Source organism: Podarcis raffonei, chromosome 13 (genome assembly GCF_027172205.1).
Source record: "Podarcis raffonei isolate rPodRaf1 chromosome 13, rPodRaf1.pri, whole genome shotgun sequence".
Lineage (NCBI taxonomy): Eukaryota > Metazoa > Chordata > Lepidosauria > Squamata > Lacertidae > Podarcis > Podarcis raffonei.
In genome coordinates, this window is record NC_070614.1 from 41,795,275 (window position 1) to 41,812,718 (window position 17,444).

The following is a 17,444-nucleotide window of genomic DNA, read 5'->3' on the forward strand; positions in this document are numbered from 1 at the left end:
AACACCATAGAAGACAGGATTTATTTATTTTTAAATCACCTAACAATACATTAATTCCAGCACTCATCCTAGAGTTGTTTGCACACCTCAGGAATCCCAGCTCCCACACACTTGGCTCTTCTCCACTCTCTGCCCCAATTCCAAAACAAGGAACTCAATCCAGGATCCCTCCTAGCCCTATTTTAAACCTCTAATTCCAGAGCTGAGAATGAAACCAAGAGTCAAGATCACACCCTTCAGCCCTGGACCAAAACTAGAGATCTACCAGCTCCTCGTTTCAGGCTCACCCCCACGAATTCCATTTAGAACCACATTCTTCCGCCCATGAGCCTGCCTTGAAGGAAAGGGAAAGGATCTCTGCTGCTTTGACATACTTTATCCAACCCGACTGTCCACGTTCTAAAGGAGAAATTCATCTGCACTAAGCCCCAGAGGCAGCTCCTCCCAGCCTAAAGGTGGCTTGTCTAGGGCAGTCCAGATAGTGCTGGACAACCACCCCCATCATCCCTGACCATGGGAGGCCGATGGAAGTCTAATCTCCAGAGACTCACAGGTTCCCCACACATAGGCAAGGCTTCCCATGCAGTCCAGCTGCATTAAGCCTCCTACTGGGTTCCTATGAGAGTAACTGCACCAACAGGTTTACTCAGTCCCTTCAAACAGGGACTTTACCTAAGAACTAGGACAAACAAGCAGAAGCACCTTGCAATACTTTTTTTCTTGCATGGGGGGAGATCTTTCTGCAAGTTTTCTCCAGTAACATTCCTCCTACGAATACAATACCAGGGAGGTTTGGAGCTATCCTGTCCCACAATAAAGAGGTCTTGAACATATAGATTTTAGAGAAGTGAGAACAGGGGAGGGATTTAAAGGTTCAACCCTGTACACCTTGCCACCTGAAAAGGGGTAGCAGCAGAAACAGATACACCAGAGCGCTTGATGTTTTGTTTTCAGCCTGCAATCTGCACATCTCGGACAGAGAAAACAGCACCTCTGGTGACTGGTTAAGTAGAAAATGACTCTTTGGAGTTTATGAATAAATATGCAGCCATGTAAGACCACAACAAAAACAGATCTACATTAAATACGTGCGCAGTGTGTCTCCAAGGAGCAGGAACAAGTTCCGTATGTTTAACACTGATACAAAACTGCCTGAAGCTCACGGAAATCTTCTGCTCTCTAAGATCCCACAGTTCCCCCACAAGGCCAGGAAGGCCTGGAAATGTGACTTGTGGCACCAGTTTATCCAACCAGCTCATGGATTCTGGAAAGCCATACAGCATTTGTAAGCCAATCTGACGCAAGATGTCTCTTAGAGGATGTGGTATATGCTGGGATGAGGAGAGTGGCTGTACAGAGCTCCCATCAACGGTGATCTTCATCCGTGTCGCCTCTCTCTTCTCCCGAGTCTGGCTCGCTATCCAGGTTCAAAACAGGGAGGCGGTCTCCACATTCACAGTTCCGGGCACATCTGTAAATATCCCTATAGGAGAGGACGATGGGCGAAGATGATTCCTACATGAGAGGGTGTAAAAAACCTCTCCCTGTTTACATATCTCCACACCACGCATAATATTACAAACCTCTATTGTGTTACACACAAACAGACACTTTACCGGCTATTTTTCTAAGCTAAAAGCCCCAAATGATATAATCTTCCTGAAAGGGAAGTTACTCCGGTGCCTTGATCATTCTTGCAGTTACTTTGTCCAGAGAATAAAAGTAGAATAGGACTATAACTGTTGAGTGACAAAGTATAACTTTGAATCTTGAAATAAAATAAAAATATTAGAAGACAGGGGAAACATGCCGCCAGGGAATGAATGAGAGTCTAGAACCAAGGCCCCTCCCACCTTTGGGAGATCCAGTACCTGCTGTGTTTCTTTGAAGTAATCACTGCGTGCTGAAGGCTGCCATCGGGACAGCACAGGTGGACGTGGACATGGCGGGTACGGCAAAGGACAGGCTTTGTGATCCGAGGCCAGGGCTGCTCCAGTTCCCCCGATCCTCTGCGTAGGATCAGGTATGAGAATTTCTCCTCCTTCTTTGGTGGGTTCTGGAGGAAGACACAGAAGGTTGGGAAGGGGAAAATGGATCTCTGAAGAATAGAGTTTCCTACCCTCACTAACTAATTTGCTTCCCAGCCTTTGCTAAAGGGCAATCCAACTCTTGAATCAGGTGTGGATTAATTGAGCTGCCCGACTCCCTATCTGGTTCAGCCTGCCAGCATTTCCCAGCCCTGATCCTCCAGGATGAGAGAGGTGATGGGAGAAGGGCAGGGTATTTGACAGATGCTGTTAATGGAGCCTAATAACATGCCTCTTTGCCCCATATCGTTCATGCATGGGAAAAGCGTCTATATAACAAAAACAATACAAAACACATCACTGTGGACAAGTGAGCAGGTTTCATTGGCACCCTGAGTGAGGACACAATTTGGCCCCCTCCCCCCTCTTGCTTTCTGCTCTGTGCATGCTCTCAAGTGTGCTATGTCATAGTTTTGTGCCCCGCTGTGCAGGGAAACTGCCTGCATGAATGGTGACAACTAATAAAAGGGCTCAGTATGCTTTTTTGCAGTCTATAGGGTAGGGAAACGCAGTTAAGTTATACTGGAAATGAGGGAAGCTGAGCCAACCAAGCTATTGCTTGTAACTACACAAACACCCCAAGCTAATTGAACACAACAGGAGGTTGATCAACGTACAACGTGGAAAAGCATTGCACGTGGAATAAGCAGAAACTCACCCAACTGAAAGGCAGCGGGAAATACGTCTGGGTGAAGTTACATGGCAGGATACGGTCAGGCGACAAACGAGGGCATGGCAAATGGTGCGGACACTGAGCATAATAGAGAAAGGGTAGAAAGTATCTGTTAGTCTCAGGTTATGGTAGGGTTACTTATCTCTCTGGGAATAGAAGACAACCAAAGTCTAATTTGCCCACAGGCCCCCCCAAATTAACAAGCCTTCGCATCCTATCTACTCCACATTGCTCTAAGTGGAAGAATTTATTAGACATAGTCCAGATGAAACAATCTCAGTCCAATAAGCCAAATGCACAGCCTGTTTCCTGCATCTCATTTCAAAACCTCTCACGTTTCTTACACACTTGGTACAATTTAGAAGCCATGGTTTATGTTCCACCCACTAAAACAGACTGCAAACCACAGTATTTTTTCCAAGGTTGCAAACGAGGCTTCAGCTAGGATGAAAAGGGAAATTGTGGTTTAACAAGCCCCATAAATACTGAATTCAAACACATAAGAGATGGGTAGAGGGAACTTGCAGAAACAGCACTCATTCTCAGTCAAAGAGACCTTGCTTTACCTTAGGGGTTGTTGCCCTCCAGAAGTTACTGGGACTCCCAAAACACATTAACCCTAGCCAACATGGCAAATGGGCTAGGATGATGGGAGCTGTAGTTCAGCAACATATGGGGGGCATCATGTTGTTCATTCTTGGTTTATCCTACTGAGATGGTTATATCTGAACTACATATTAGCTTCCCACTACTCTCATGTATCTGTTTGACAGTTTTGGTACTGTTATTTATAATGCACATTTAAAACATTTCTAGACTGGCTTTCATTCAAAATCACAGGGCAGGTGTACAGCAACACCATTAAAAATCACAGCAATAAAAAACACATACAATATAAAACAAGTAACAATAATATATTCAAACCAAAACAGATAGGTTCCAGTTGCCAGAAGATGGGGTGGAAGGTTTTTAGAAAGCACCAAAGGGACATTAACCAGCTCCCTCCTTGGAGGCGGTGTCACAACAGAAAATGCCCTATCCCAATTACTGCAATGCAAAACCTGACCAACAGTACTTCACGATCTGATCTCTGTGACAGAGCAGCTCGATGTGGGAGAAGACGGTTCCTCGAGTAGTCTGGTCTCAAGTCGCTCAGGGCCCTCTATGTCAATACAAGAAGCTTACAACTGGCTCCGTTGTATACTGGCAGCCAGTGCAATTCTCAAGAGGAGCATTAGCTGTGCTGCACCACATTCAGCAACCTAGCTGCAGCTTCCAGACCAGCCTCAAGGGCAGGCCCACATACAGTTCATTCCAGTAGTCCAGACTTGAAGTTAACAACAGGAACAACTATATGTGGCAAATCAGACGAAGATGGCAAAAGGTGCTCCTAAGCACTTCAGCAACGAAGACTGATTGTGGATCACTCCCAAACGAGGCACCTGTTCCTTTTGGGGGAGGCGAATACAATTCTGTCCAGAAGAGGTAAATCACCTAATTCCTGGACCTAGGAACCATCCACAAGACCTCCTCCTTCTCAGGATTCAGCAGCAGCAGCTCCTTTTCACTCAATCTAGCTTCGGGAAAATTTCAAAACTCACCGGGGCAAAAACGGAAGGCTCTGTGGGATCATGAATCACTTCATCTGTGCCCTACAGAAGATGATGGATGGGGGTAGAAAAACATAATTCATTTAAACAGTCACGCATGTCATTCTCACAGTCCTTCCTCGGTCATGGGCAAGGAAGCCAAATATCGAGGAAAATACTGGGGCCAGAGGTCGAGCAGGTGCAGCCATCACAGGAACAGGCCTATCAACTTGCTTAAAAGTTCAGGCCCATTTGAAACGGAGACAAGCCTAAATGCCTGCTACAATTATGGGGTGGGTGGGAATGAACTTTCCTTCTTTAATTAAAATTGGATTTTTAACTATCTGTGCAAATAAGAGTGGCAATCTGGAGCAGTTTTGTTAATTAGCAGAGTTTGGGGTTAAAGGTCTTCAAGAGGGAAATTATGACTCTTAAACTCATTCATTACAGTCCACGCTCCAGAGAAAAACTTTGGGGAAGACATAAAGCAATCATCAGACTAAGAGAAGGAGGGTGACGTGCTTCCTGGCACGATATCCCTTTTTAAACAATCGTTTTATTTCAGGGGTCACCAACACAGCACCCATGGGTGTAACGGCACCCTTGATGTCTTCTTCTGGTGCCCACACTCACAGCCCCCCTTGGTTATGAGGCCATCACCTTTTGTCCCATGGAGAGTACGAGGAACGGGAAGGGGAAAGTGGAAGAATGACACTCATTCCCACTTGCTCACTCAGCACTTTTAAAGGCTGTGTGTATGCACACACACATATTTTCTATCTCTGGGGAGCAGGAAGAAGTCAGGGGTTGCACCCCAGGCATTTGCTCGCAGGTCTAAAAAGGCCATCGACTCCTATTTTATAGCCTGTGTGCATTTCTTTAAAGGCCACAAACACAGAGAAGTACCTCACCTTTAAAATAAGATCCCGGGCTTCCATGAGCATTTGATGACCTTCTTTGGTCCCGTTCTCTACCAGAACCTGGAAAAATGAAGGCAAGGGAGAGACTATACACTGGGTGGTGCTGAGCAACGGCCCCACCCCCATTCCCAAACAAGAGCAGGCTTCTGCAGCGCATGGAATGCAGGGGAAAGTTGTTACTATCTATAGCACCACCAGCGGGCAAGGCACATGAGAAGAAATTCCTGTCCTGGGGATCTTACAATATTAAGATTTTATATAGGGGAAGCAGGTGTGTCCACTTTCTGCTGCTCTCTCAGCGCCGTGACTTGGTGATCCAGGAACAGCAGCTCACAGAGTTTCCTCTGAGTTGCCCTAAGAATCAGGAACCCCTTTTTCATTCAATGTACAGAGGAATCCAAGTCACAGTTAGAGAAAAAGTGAGAATTGCAGAGACGATAGAAATTGCATAGGTAAAGGTAAAGGGACCCCTGACCATTAGGTTCAGTCGCGGATGACTCTGGGGTTGCGGCTCTCATCTTGCTTTATTGGCCGAGGGAGCCGGCGTACAGCTTCCAGGTCATGTGGCCAGCATGACCAAGCCGCTTCTGGCAAACTAGAGCAGCGCACAGAAACGCCGTTTACCTTCCCGTCGGAGCGGTAGCTATTTATCTACTTGCACTTTGACGTGCTTTCGAACTGATAGGTTGGCAGAAGCAGGGACCGAGCAACGGGAGCCCACCCCATCGCGGGGATTCGAACTGCCAACCTTCTGATCGGGAAGCCCTAGGCTCTGTGGTTTAACCCACAGCGCTACCTGTGTCCCATAGAAACTGCATATCCCCCTCCATTTACTGGAGCCAATAGGAGCTCCACACACCCTCACCTCTAATTATGGTGAGCGTGTAATATGTGTGCAGGGTCCAAATAGGTAGCTTTCTCCAAGCCTTACTGCAATACAGGGAGTGAGGGCAGAGAGGAGGCAAGGATATGCTGCAGGATGGGTAGGGAGGCCGCATGGGCCACACCCAGTTATTCCCCATCCCTGGAACAGAAGTATGGAAGGCAAGGTTAACAGGGAAGGTATATGTGGTTGCTTCAGTTGCATGTATTTAGGGGGAGAAACACAGTATCAGACGGGTAAGCTGTTTGTCCACTTACCAAAAAGCCACCTGTCTTTCTCCAGAGTGTCTGCACTGTCTCCACTCTCTGAGCATAACTTTGGAGTTCGTTGAGTGAGAAAGCAGAAACCACAAGGTCAAATTTCACCTGCATGTGGAGCAAGGGGAGAGAAAAAGATGGGGCTGGAATATGTAGGAACGGTGTATTCAATTACAAATTTTAGGGTCTTTTAAAAAAGAAAGGAAAAAGGCCAAAAGTTTAATTTAGAGCCAGTGTGGACAACTTCTGCAGTGTAACAGTCAAGCTCTTGGACTTAAGACCGGGAAGATCAGTCCATTCTCTGCTCTGCCATGAAGTTTCCTGGGTGACTGTGACAAAGGTACACTCTCAGCTTAACCTACTTCACAGGGCAATGATCCAACAGGTGGTGGCTGGCAGCAGTTGGGGAGGGCAGAAGAGGCCTCTGTATAATGGATATTTTTAAGGGCCCTCTGTAACAGATACGTTGTGGATTTGGTAGAAGTAGCAGAAGATGTGAAAAATTCCTCCCATGAACTTCCTTATGGCTCAAGCCATTGGTATTATTCGAGAAAATCTCTGATTATTCTTAAGTGTGGCAAAAGTTGGCCACTTGCAGGGTTTTTTAAATGGAAAATTTACACAGCATAAGAAGTATTTAAAAACAAACTCGTTTGAAGACCATTTCCAATCATTAAGCCTGGGGAATGGGAGGGGGAACCTGTTTAGATGTGGAAGTTAACCAGTTCAAGTGGGAAATCCTTGTGGGATTATGGAAAACACACAATGGTACCCAGTCAACAGAACAACGGGGGGACTGTAGGCACCTGAATGTGGATTTAACGAGACCCCCTGGGACTCATACTGCTCTGAGTGCAGCTCCCCCTGGAGGAAAATAAGATGATGAGTTGTTATTATTACCTTTGGTGAGACGGGGAGGAACTGCCGAAAGTAGACTCCTGGGATGCAGAGATTCTTGTCCTCAGAAATGCCTGGGTAGTTGTTTTTTAAAAAAACAAAACAAAACAAAAACAAAGGTAGAAGCATGGAGAGGTTTGTGGGAGCTCAAATACAACAGGTGAAGTGCTGTAACTCAGTGAGTAGAATGTACGTTTTGCATGCAGAAGGTGCTAAGCTCAATCCCTGATATCCCCATGTAGAGCTGGGAGAGACTCCTGCTGAAACCCTGGAGAGTGACTGTCAGCCAGTGTCTACAGTAGTGAGAAAGATGGACCAATGGCCTGACCCTGTATAATAATAATAATAATAATAATAATAATAATAATAATAATAATAATAATAATTTATTACTTATACCCCACCCATCTGGTCGGGCCTCCCCACCCACTCTGGTTGGCTTCCAACAGGATATTAAAAACACAATAAAAGATCAAACATGAAAAACTTCCCTAAACAGGGCTGCCCTCAGATGTCTTCTAAAAGTCAGATAGTTTATTGCCTTGACATCTGCTGGGAGGGTGTTCCACAGGGCGGCCACCACTACCAAAAAGGCCCTCTGCCTAGTTCCCTGTAACCTTACTTCTTGCAGCAAGGGAACTGCCAGAAAGCCCTTGGAGCTGGACCTCAGTGTCCAAGCTGAAAGATGGGGGTGGAGATGCTCCTTCAGGTCTACGGGGCTGAGGCCGTTTAGAGCTTTAAAGGTCAGCACCAACACCTTGCATTATGCAGGTCTTTCAGGACCAGTGCTAAATGCTCTCAGCGGCTGCTCCCAGTCACCAGTCTAGCTGCCGCATTCTGGATTAGTTGTAGTTTCCGGGTCACCTTCAAAGGTAGCCCCACATAGAGCACATTGCAGTAGTCCAAGCGGGAGATAACCAGAGCATGCACCACTCTGGTGAGGCAGTCCGCAGGCAGATAGGGTCTCAGCCTGCGTACCAGATGGAGCAGTTTCTTATGCTCCCATGATTCTAGTGGCAATGGGTGGGAATTGCAGTACGGAAAGGGTCTGAAGCCATACGGCCCAGACGGAGGTTTGATGCTTAAAGAGTAGGGTTACATTGAACTGGCTTGTGCAAATCACAACAAAAGGGCAGAGCTTCCCTTCATTTCAATGGTCCCTGCATATAATTTCCCCATTCATTGGGCATCTGGTGTCCTACCTATTAATTCAGGACGGGGCGGGGGGTGTATTTCACTGGCATGATAGGGCTCCTGGACAGATGTTAGGCAAAGGAGAACCCCACTCCACCCCACATGAAGTTCTCCACAAAGCACCACTCACAACTCTCACCTTTCATCAGCCTCTCAGCTAAGGCTAACATTGAAGCCGAACTGTCGATGTTCATGTACTCGTTGATACTCTTGCCCCAGATGCCGTGTGCTGCCCTAAAGTGAAGGGGAAGGAGAGGAAAGAAAGGAGCAGGGTGGCATGTCTATGAATGGTCTCTTCTAAAAAATCCGAGCTGCTGGGATGGGAAGACTCCTGGACCAGGGATAAAGAACCCGTGGCCCTCCAGATACTGGAATACAGTTACTATTATTCTTGACCACTAACCTGCTGGCTGATGGGAGTTAAGAGTCCAGCAGCAGAAGGGCCACAGGTTCCCCACCCCTATTTACATCAATATTTTCCTCCCTCCCTCCCTCAATGCTGCTCAGGAATTGACATGGTTTCTCACCAGGTGACAGCGCCCGTTCCTGAGCCGAAATCCAACAGGGTGCGCGGCTCAAAGTCCGAGACTCTCTTCTGGATCTGAAGGAGGCAAAAAAGAGAAATTGCTTTGTAAACCAAGGACTGCTGTCAATTGAACATACATACGAACCTTTCAAAAACAACAACACCAGGGTCCTTTTTGTTGGGGATAATTCAGAGGGAAATTCCCAAGATTTAAAAAAAGACTATTTATGTATGCTACTGCTGCGGCCCATGTTTTGTTAGTCCAAAAATGGAAAACGAGAGAGGTCCCAACTAAAGAAGAATGGCAACTTAAAACAGATGGAATACGCACAGCTTGCGGATTTAACTTACAGAATAAGAAGAATGCACGTTTAAAGAAGACTGAAAAACGATTACTGAATATAGGGGTGAAAATTGTGTTCATTTAAAAACACTGGTAGTGTTAAGATAAATTCAACAGTGTAAATAAGTTTTGATGGATGTAACAATGAATTACTGAATGGTTTAGTTCACGTAAAATATGCAGGGATGTATGGTATGCAAAATGAACCATGGACAGGGAAGAAGGGAAGCCATTGATTTAAGGTTGTTTAAATGAATATTTTGAAATGTAATTTAGAAAATTTAATAAAAATTATATACAAAAAAATAAAAAAACATACGAGCCCGTTCTCCATTTGAAAGTAGGGTACGGTATTTACAAACGCACCCTGCAGTGCGATAACGATCACTTTAAAAGCAACACCAAAGTAATTAACTATACAAAAACAAAACAGGATGGCATTCAACCAAGTTTTACTCAAGAATAGGCCTACTAAAATTAATGGACCTAATGTATATCAATTTCTAGGGGTCTACTCTGAGGAAAACTTAGCGGAATACCACAGACACAGCCCAAAAAGCTTTCAAATACCTGCTAGAAATTCAAAAGGAATGTTGCAAACCTTACAGGAAACACCTGCTTTGCACTGCCACAGCAGGGAGAGTGTACAAAGCAACTTTGCTCACCTAACTGCAGCTGGTGCATGGGCTAATAGAGCGAGCAAAAGCCACTCAGGTATAAGAGTCTCAGGTTATGAATCATACTAAATAATGCTAGCCTACCTTATAGGGCTGTTGTTAACCATTGCAGAAACAATGCAGGTGAAGCAGTTTGGTCATTTAATGGGCAGTATATAAATCAAGGATGGGGAATGTCTCTCCATTTGCTCCCCAGGACTCTCACACCGCATCACAAATAATACCCTCCTCGATTATTCTTAACCTGGCTGGAATGTGCCCTTGAACGCCAATAATGGCTCCTGCTCACCAGGGTGGAGGACAGAGGTGTGTGAATGTGGATGCGTATAGAAACTAGCTTACTGAACAAAGGGAACTTTTTGTTTCCTGATCTGCATACTTTTGCCTCTCACCCTATCCACTGTCATTTGGCCCCCAGAAGGTCACCAAGAATGAAATACTGACCACTGGCTCAGAAAGCATTTATACAAGGGGCAGGGAACCCAAGCCACATCTATTTTATTCATTTCCTGTATTTTTAAACTTGTTTGCAGAGGCAAATTACTGTTTGCCAAATTTGCTCATACCAATTGGCGGGGTGGGGGTGGGGTGTTTGCAAACCGTCTTACAAACCCAAAAATAAAAAGGCAAGACGTATGAGGAAGAGGTGCTGAGGGAAAAGGTAGAGAGGGATGATCTGTTATTCAAGGCCAGGACAAAGTGGTGACCCATAGCAAGGCATTTATATGCAGCTCAGGTCAGGCTGATCTTCTCTTGAAACTATTCATGGCTCCTGTTCCTTTGGGCCAATGGATGGGGACGGAACCCCTCTGTTTGTTTTGTTTTTTTGCTTACATAAAGGTAGGGCTTGCCAGAAGACCCCAACAAAGCAAATCCTTTGCTCAAAGGGGATGAGAACCTGGGGTTCTCATATCTAAATGATGCTGCACTAGCTCCAGGCCTGAATAATCCGGAGTTTTACCAAATGAATGTTTGTTGGTGGTGTTTTAACTACTAGTAAATTAATAGCCACGAAGTTATTTTGAACATGTAGTACACAGCCATCTTCTCATCCTGCTCCACCCACGAAAAACTTGAAACGTCAACTTACTTCATGGAAAGCTCGGGTCACAGCTGCAAAAACCCCGTCCATCCGGGCTGCCATGTATATAAAGCTGAGCTCTTCAGTGTACCTAGGAAAAGACAAACCACATAACCAAGTCAGCAAGGAGCACAATTCTCACAGCCTGTGCCACTGAGAAAAATGGGAAAGCACTGCACCACAAAAAAGGGCTGAGTGAGAGCTGCCCGCTGGTCTAAATTGTGTAATGAGTCGTATCTGCTCTACTACCGGTTCCTGTATTGACTTATCCCTGTTACAATAAAGAGCCGGGTGTCTTATGCAGGCTGGCCAAATTTAATTCAACCTTCTGAGAATCTCACTTTCCGTTTAAGTAACAATGAACAATTCTCTAGTTCTTAGTTTTAAGACAAGATCTGAACAGAGGCGGGTGTGAGTCGCAAAAGGCAGGCAACAGCAAAAAAAGTATACATAAAATATTTGGATATGGATTTGGTAGCATATAGTTGTCAAAAGAACAGATCAGGACCATGGCCCATCTGGTCCAGCCTTCTGCTCCCATAATGGCTAACTAGATTATTGTGCAAAGCCCACAAGCAGGAAATGGGGGTGATGGCCCTATTCTGCTTGCAGCTGATATTCAGACCCACTTTATCTATGGCACTAGAAGCAGTAAACATCCATTTGCATAGTAGCCACCAACAGACAGTGCTACTCTCCATGAATTTATCTAAAGCCATGTAAGAATGCATGTCCAGGACCACGTAAGTTTGCTGTAGATTACTGTTTGGAACAAGTCACCATATTGATTCTCCGTATTTAGAATGTGAAACGAAAGGCTCTGCAATAAAAGAAGGGCTTTATCTGCCAGTCTGCATTCAGTAATATGAGACGGCATGCTATGTTCACACCAAATCTTCCCAAGAGAATCAGGTCCCTGGTTTCTGGCAAGGTCCCCAGGACACTCACTTCAGCTCCTCCCAGTGGTAAGTTGATTTTCGGAGTGCATCCAAGACCTTTTTCTGCAGCTTCACCTCGGCTTCCTCATCCAGAGGGCCCGTGGCATCTGAGACGGAAGAAGTCGAATTATTTTATTTAATCCCACTCTTCTCCCACACTAGTATCAATCATTATTCAACCCCCTTTCTCCCACCCACCCCCATGCAGCAACATGTAAGGTAAGTTAGGCTAAAAGAGTGTGACTAGCTCAAGATCGCCCAGCAGGTTACATGGCTAATTTGGGAATAGCGTCATATCCTCACTCTCTGGGAATAGGTACTGTCTCCTCCACAACTACCCCACAAATCTGCACTCACTTTTCTTCTCCCGAAATTTCTGCTCCAATTCATGAGCCTTCCTGCGCAGATCTGCAGCCTCCAGAGGGCGTTTGCGGCTCCACAGGTAGTTGGTGAGGGCCTTGGTTTGTTGCTCCAGATTCCGCATGGAGGATTCTGGGGGGAACGAAAAGCTAGTCAGGGTAGGGGCACCTACAGCAGCTCTCACTTGAAGACCCAAAGCACTTTCTCAGCTTGTTATGATGCTATCAACATGCAGGGAACTTTCTTATCAGGGAATGAGCAACAGGTAGTAAGTACACCTCCCCCCCCCAAAAAAAATCTGCAGTAGATAAGCAAGGGGTTTTGAATTCTAAGTATTTAATAGAAGCAGCAACAAAACAGAAGTCTTTTGCTCCCCAACCCAGTCTGTATGAATCCTTGATCTGTCACCAACTCAAAATGTACATGTGTACAGTCAAACCTTGTGTTGTGTTCTGCTCTTGTTACGGACTTTCAGCTTATGAATGCAGCAAACCTGGAAGTGTTTACTTCCGGGTTTGCAGCCTGAGCAAGCGCAGAAGTGATCTGCGCGCTTTGCACATGCGCAAAAGAGGCGCTCTAGTTGCTGACTTTTCGGGATGCGAATGGCACCCCGAAACAGATTAAGTCCGCAACTAGAGGTACAACTGTACTTGCACAACAAGGGCAGGGAAGCACTTAATTATGTATTGCTTTAAGAAATGTCTATCTTGCTTTTCCCAATGTGGGTTTCCAGGAAGCTTACAGCTATAAAATATACCATGTACAAAATTAAAAACATAAATTAAGGCTTCAAAATTTTAAAAACATCAATAATTTAAAATCTAAAAGGAAAACATCTTAGAAACATTCATGGTGCAAAGGCCTCCTGAAACAGAAGCGTTTTGACTAAGCAACTGAAACTCAGTAGGGATGGTGCCTGTCTAACCTTTTGCAAGAGTGAGTTGAACAGAGTTAGGCCCACAACACTTGAAGGCTTAACTCCTCATTGATGCAAGTCCAAATCCCTGCACCTCCTTGAGGAATAAGCTATAAAATATTATCTTTATTACTGTTGTTGTTTATTTGTGCAGATGATTTATATCCTGCCTTTCCAATACATTTGCATTGCTCAGAGGAGCAATACAATAAAAAGCAATCACTGCACATGTGTGTATATGTGTATACTCTCTCTCTCCCTATCTAACACCAAAATAAGAAAACGAAGTCCCAAGGACCGTTCCCTCTTCAAGGCTAGGAGACCTGTAGTCCTCCAGAGTTTACAGGTCTACAACTCTCATTTCTGACTATTGTCTGTGCTGATTGGGAGTTGTAGTCCAACACACCCTGAAGGGTCATGTATTCTCCAGCCCCGATATACAACATCACAGGACCAAGAAAACAACAATAGTTTATTAAAAAATCATTCTTTAACTCCACATCTCTGGAGTTGGGAAGAGTGAACTCAGCCCAAATCTATGAAGTCCATACGAGTCCACTACCCTTCATCACACCCCACATATCACAGAGGTGCCATTGTTAATGGGTTTTACTTACCAGTTACCAGAAATTGAGCTACTTCTACCAGTTCAGAAGGAAGCCTAACATTTTTGAGATGGAGGATGCCCGGGTGCTGGCGATGTGGAATTTTGCCCAAGAAATCGGAAGAATTATCTACTTGGGAGACCTTGGGTATGACAGTAGCCAGGCTCTGAGGGTAGACAAACAGAAAAAAGGGCTAGTTATGAGACCCAAAGACATGTTGACAGCCAGGCAGAATTACAGCAGTGCCACAAACTGAGATATGAAAGCCAGGAGCTAAACGGCACCTTAAAACTAGGTTATGGGCACAACAACGGAATGTCTAGGAACTTTTTAAAAACAAGAATACAAAGCTGAAAATGAATGAACTGCAGCTAAATGGTCTAGTCCTCACCCTGCCCTCCCCCACTAATATTCCCCAGAGTAGCTGGAAGTGGGAGACAGAAAAAGGTCCTCCTTTCCTTCCACTCTGCAATTTAAATCTGAAATCTCAGGCTCAGTACTAAACTCAGAAACGGCTCGTGCTAATGAAATTCCCTGTTGCAAAATGTGCCTAGAACAATGGTAGTTTCGAACCCTGAACTATAGGGAGTAAGGCAGGTTTATTCAGCCAAGGAAAGTAGTAGAAGTACAACATTGCTAAGCTAGAGAGGTCCAATCTAGCAGGACTTTGCCAAACAGTGACCATCCACATCCCTAAGAAGCTCAGAGAAACAAACTTGCTAGTCTTCAAAACGATTTTTAATTTGTTTGCTTTTATGCATTTCACAATGTTTTCTTTTATTCATAGAAGTGTATCTATGTCACCATATCATAAAGTATTAGGGCAACAATAAAAAACACTATGGGGGGCAGAAAAACAAAAAATCACCAGAATGTCTAGTTAGAGTTGCAAAGCTATGTTGGCATAAAACAATTTTGCTACTGTCATGAGCTGCTTTAATAAATAATAATAATAATAATAATAATTTATTATTTATACCCCACCCATATCTTTGAGTGGAAAAGATATACATACAATACATACACAGAGAGAAAGAGAAGATAAATGTAAACAAATAAAACTAGCATGGCATAAATAACCACCAGGTGGAAGTATGAACTTCATTATTTCCAAGTGAGAGGAGAGCAGTGTGCTAACAAAGAAGTCACAGAGCCAAAGATTAGGGGTTGAACATTTGTGTCTTATCCATTTGCAAGCTGCTTTGAGGTTGTATGAATTTTACATAGATTTCATGAAAAAACGAACAACATAAAACCAAGCAGAATCCAGAGCAAGTCAGGTGGTGCCCCAAAAGAATAAAAATAACCAGAGTTATTGATGAATCCACATTTTAGATAAGGGGGGGCTTGTCTTCATCGCCACCACTATTGTTATTGCAATTATTAAGGCTGCATGCAATTTCATACCATTTGCATGCTGCTGGGTTGCTTTAAAAAAACAAAAATAATCACCCTCAAAGCGCGTTTTCAAAAAGAGAATAAAGCAATAAAATTATTAGCGGAACCAATTCAAAACACACACACCCCCCAAAAAAATCCCGAAAACAAGAAAAACACACCAGCATTTTAGGTTTATCTGGGTCGACACTGAGGCGGGTTTGCAACCTGAGAGCATCACATTATCCTATAAGCCACAGTTCAGGAAAGTCTGACCACCCGCAAATTAATGGCACGGGCTACCTAAGAAACTCAAGCCTAAAGAAAGCCTGGAAATACAAAGCTTACAGCGCTCCCAGCCCTCTCGCGGATAAACGGGGGCGAAGGGGGGGAAAACCCACCCTAAATGCCATAGGATAATTCCACGTTTTCCTCAAGCACCTCGCAGCCGCCATCTTCGGAAGGGAATTGGTGCTCGTCGCGCCGTCGCATCAACGCTCCTCTCCCCCGCCGCGTCGCTCCGCAGCCGCCATCTTGGGTAGGGCACTGACCCAAGCTGCATCGTACAAGCGCATGCGCATAACTCTCCACTCCGTTCCTACAAGCTGCTCGCGGGGACGCAGAGCGAGCGCAAGCCAGAGAGGCAGGCCCCGTGTCCCCGCCCCCTAAGCTGCCGATTGGCCCCAGAGTCACCAATCATCAGCAGCTGCCTCCCCTCAGTTGTTGTATTTTTGGTCACTTTTTTTTTTAAAAGAAAAAGAAGAGCGGTGTATTTGCATACTGCTCGCTGATTCGCTCGTTTGGCGTTCTAAGGCAGGGATGTGCGCCCGCTTCATTTAGCTTTCCAGGAATACGGTAGTTTGTTCTCTTTGAGGAGTTCTGAGCCTGGCTGCTGGTGTGAGGCTGGCTGCGTGAGCGGGCATATTATTATGTATTCTTTTCGCAAGTTAAGAGAGTAAAAAATAATTATGCATTTTTGGGTCTGTGAAGCTTGAACTGTTACAGACTCCCATTCGCAAGTAGCAAGCAGCTCTGGATAACCACTGTTATCTTCTTCAGTGAAGTTGTTCCGCAACAGTTCACCACATTATTATTTTTAATTAGCTACTACATGTCAGACTTTGATTAAAATGGCTGTACTGGATTATTTCACATTTCAGAGTCACTGATGTGAATAAAAATTTCCTGTGCGTTATAGATTTCAAGTTATTCCGGGGGAAGGATGAAAATTAGGGAAATACTGATACAATCACGAAGCATCGTAGAATGATGAAATAAAACAAAGAAAAGACCCCAGTCAATATAATCTTTTATTTTAGACACCTCTGGGAATACATACTATATTAAGCACAAATGGATAAAACAAATCTCTATAGCAGAAATCTCTCCTCCCAAAAAGCTGAGATCCTCCAGAGCTCAGTTTCTTTTGCGCCTTTGAAATTACCGTATTTTTTGCTCCATAACACTCACTTTTTTCCTCCTAGAAAGTAAGGGGAAATGTCTGTGCGTGTTATGGAGCGAATGCCTACGGATGGGGGGGGGGGATCTGCTGCAGTCGTGAGCAGAGGATCCATGGTTCCCCTTCCTTCCCTCCTCCGTGGCTCACTTTGAAACAGCAAAGCGGGAGAAGAGCCATTGAGTGGGGAGAAGAGAGGGACAGAGAGCCTGGTTACAAAGCAGGGATCCCCATGGATCCTCAGGATTTTTGCACTGGGTCACCCCAAATTCACATCAGATCACATAGCATGTCCATGGCTACAGCTTGCACCAAAAAAATCACGCACCCACTGTTGCTTGGGGCCGCAGTGGTGCAAAAACGTGGTTACAAAGCGTGGATCCACATGGATCCTCAGGATTTTTGCATTGGGCTACCCCAAACTCACCGTCAGATCACATGTCTGTGGCCACAGCATGAACCACAAAAATCATACATCCACTGTTTCGTTTAGAATATTTTTTTCCCTTGTTTTCCTCCTCTAAAAACTATGTGCGTGTTATGGTCGGGTGCGTGTTATAGAGCGAAAAATACGGTATATGTACTGAATGCACATTGGCCAATAGATTATGCTGCCTGTGGGAAAAAACAGGGTGGAACAGCAATGGGCTACCTATGGGACCGCC

At 44.9% G+C, this 17,444-nt stretch overlaps 1 protein-coding gene across 1 annotated transcript; it reads right to left on the reverse strand.

Moving 5' to 3' along the window:
• Positions 1-1,004: 1,004 nt before the first annotated feature.
• METTL17 (methyltransferase like 17) lies at positions 1,005-15,927 on the reverse strand. Its single transcript, XM_053361411.1, has 14 exons — positions 15,725-15,927; positions 13,959-14,112; positions 12,423-12,557; positions 12,076-12,172; positions 11,137-11,218; positions 9,028-9,101; positions 8,640-8,734; positions 7,310-7,380; positions 6,410-6,517; positions 5,261-5,329; positions 4,362-4,412; positions 2,746-2,838; positions 1,872-2,056; positions 1,005-1,483 (listed from the first exon to the last, which is right to left on the reverse strand). The coding sequence occupies exons 1-14, from the start codon at positions 15,776-15,778 to the stop codon at positions 1,366-1,368; spliced, it is 1,386 nt and encodes a 461-aa protein (XP_053217386.1). The 5' UTR covers positions 15,779-15,927; the 3' UTR covers positions 1,005-1,365.
• Positions 15,928-17,444: the final 1,517 nt, after the last annotated feature.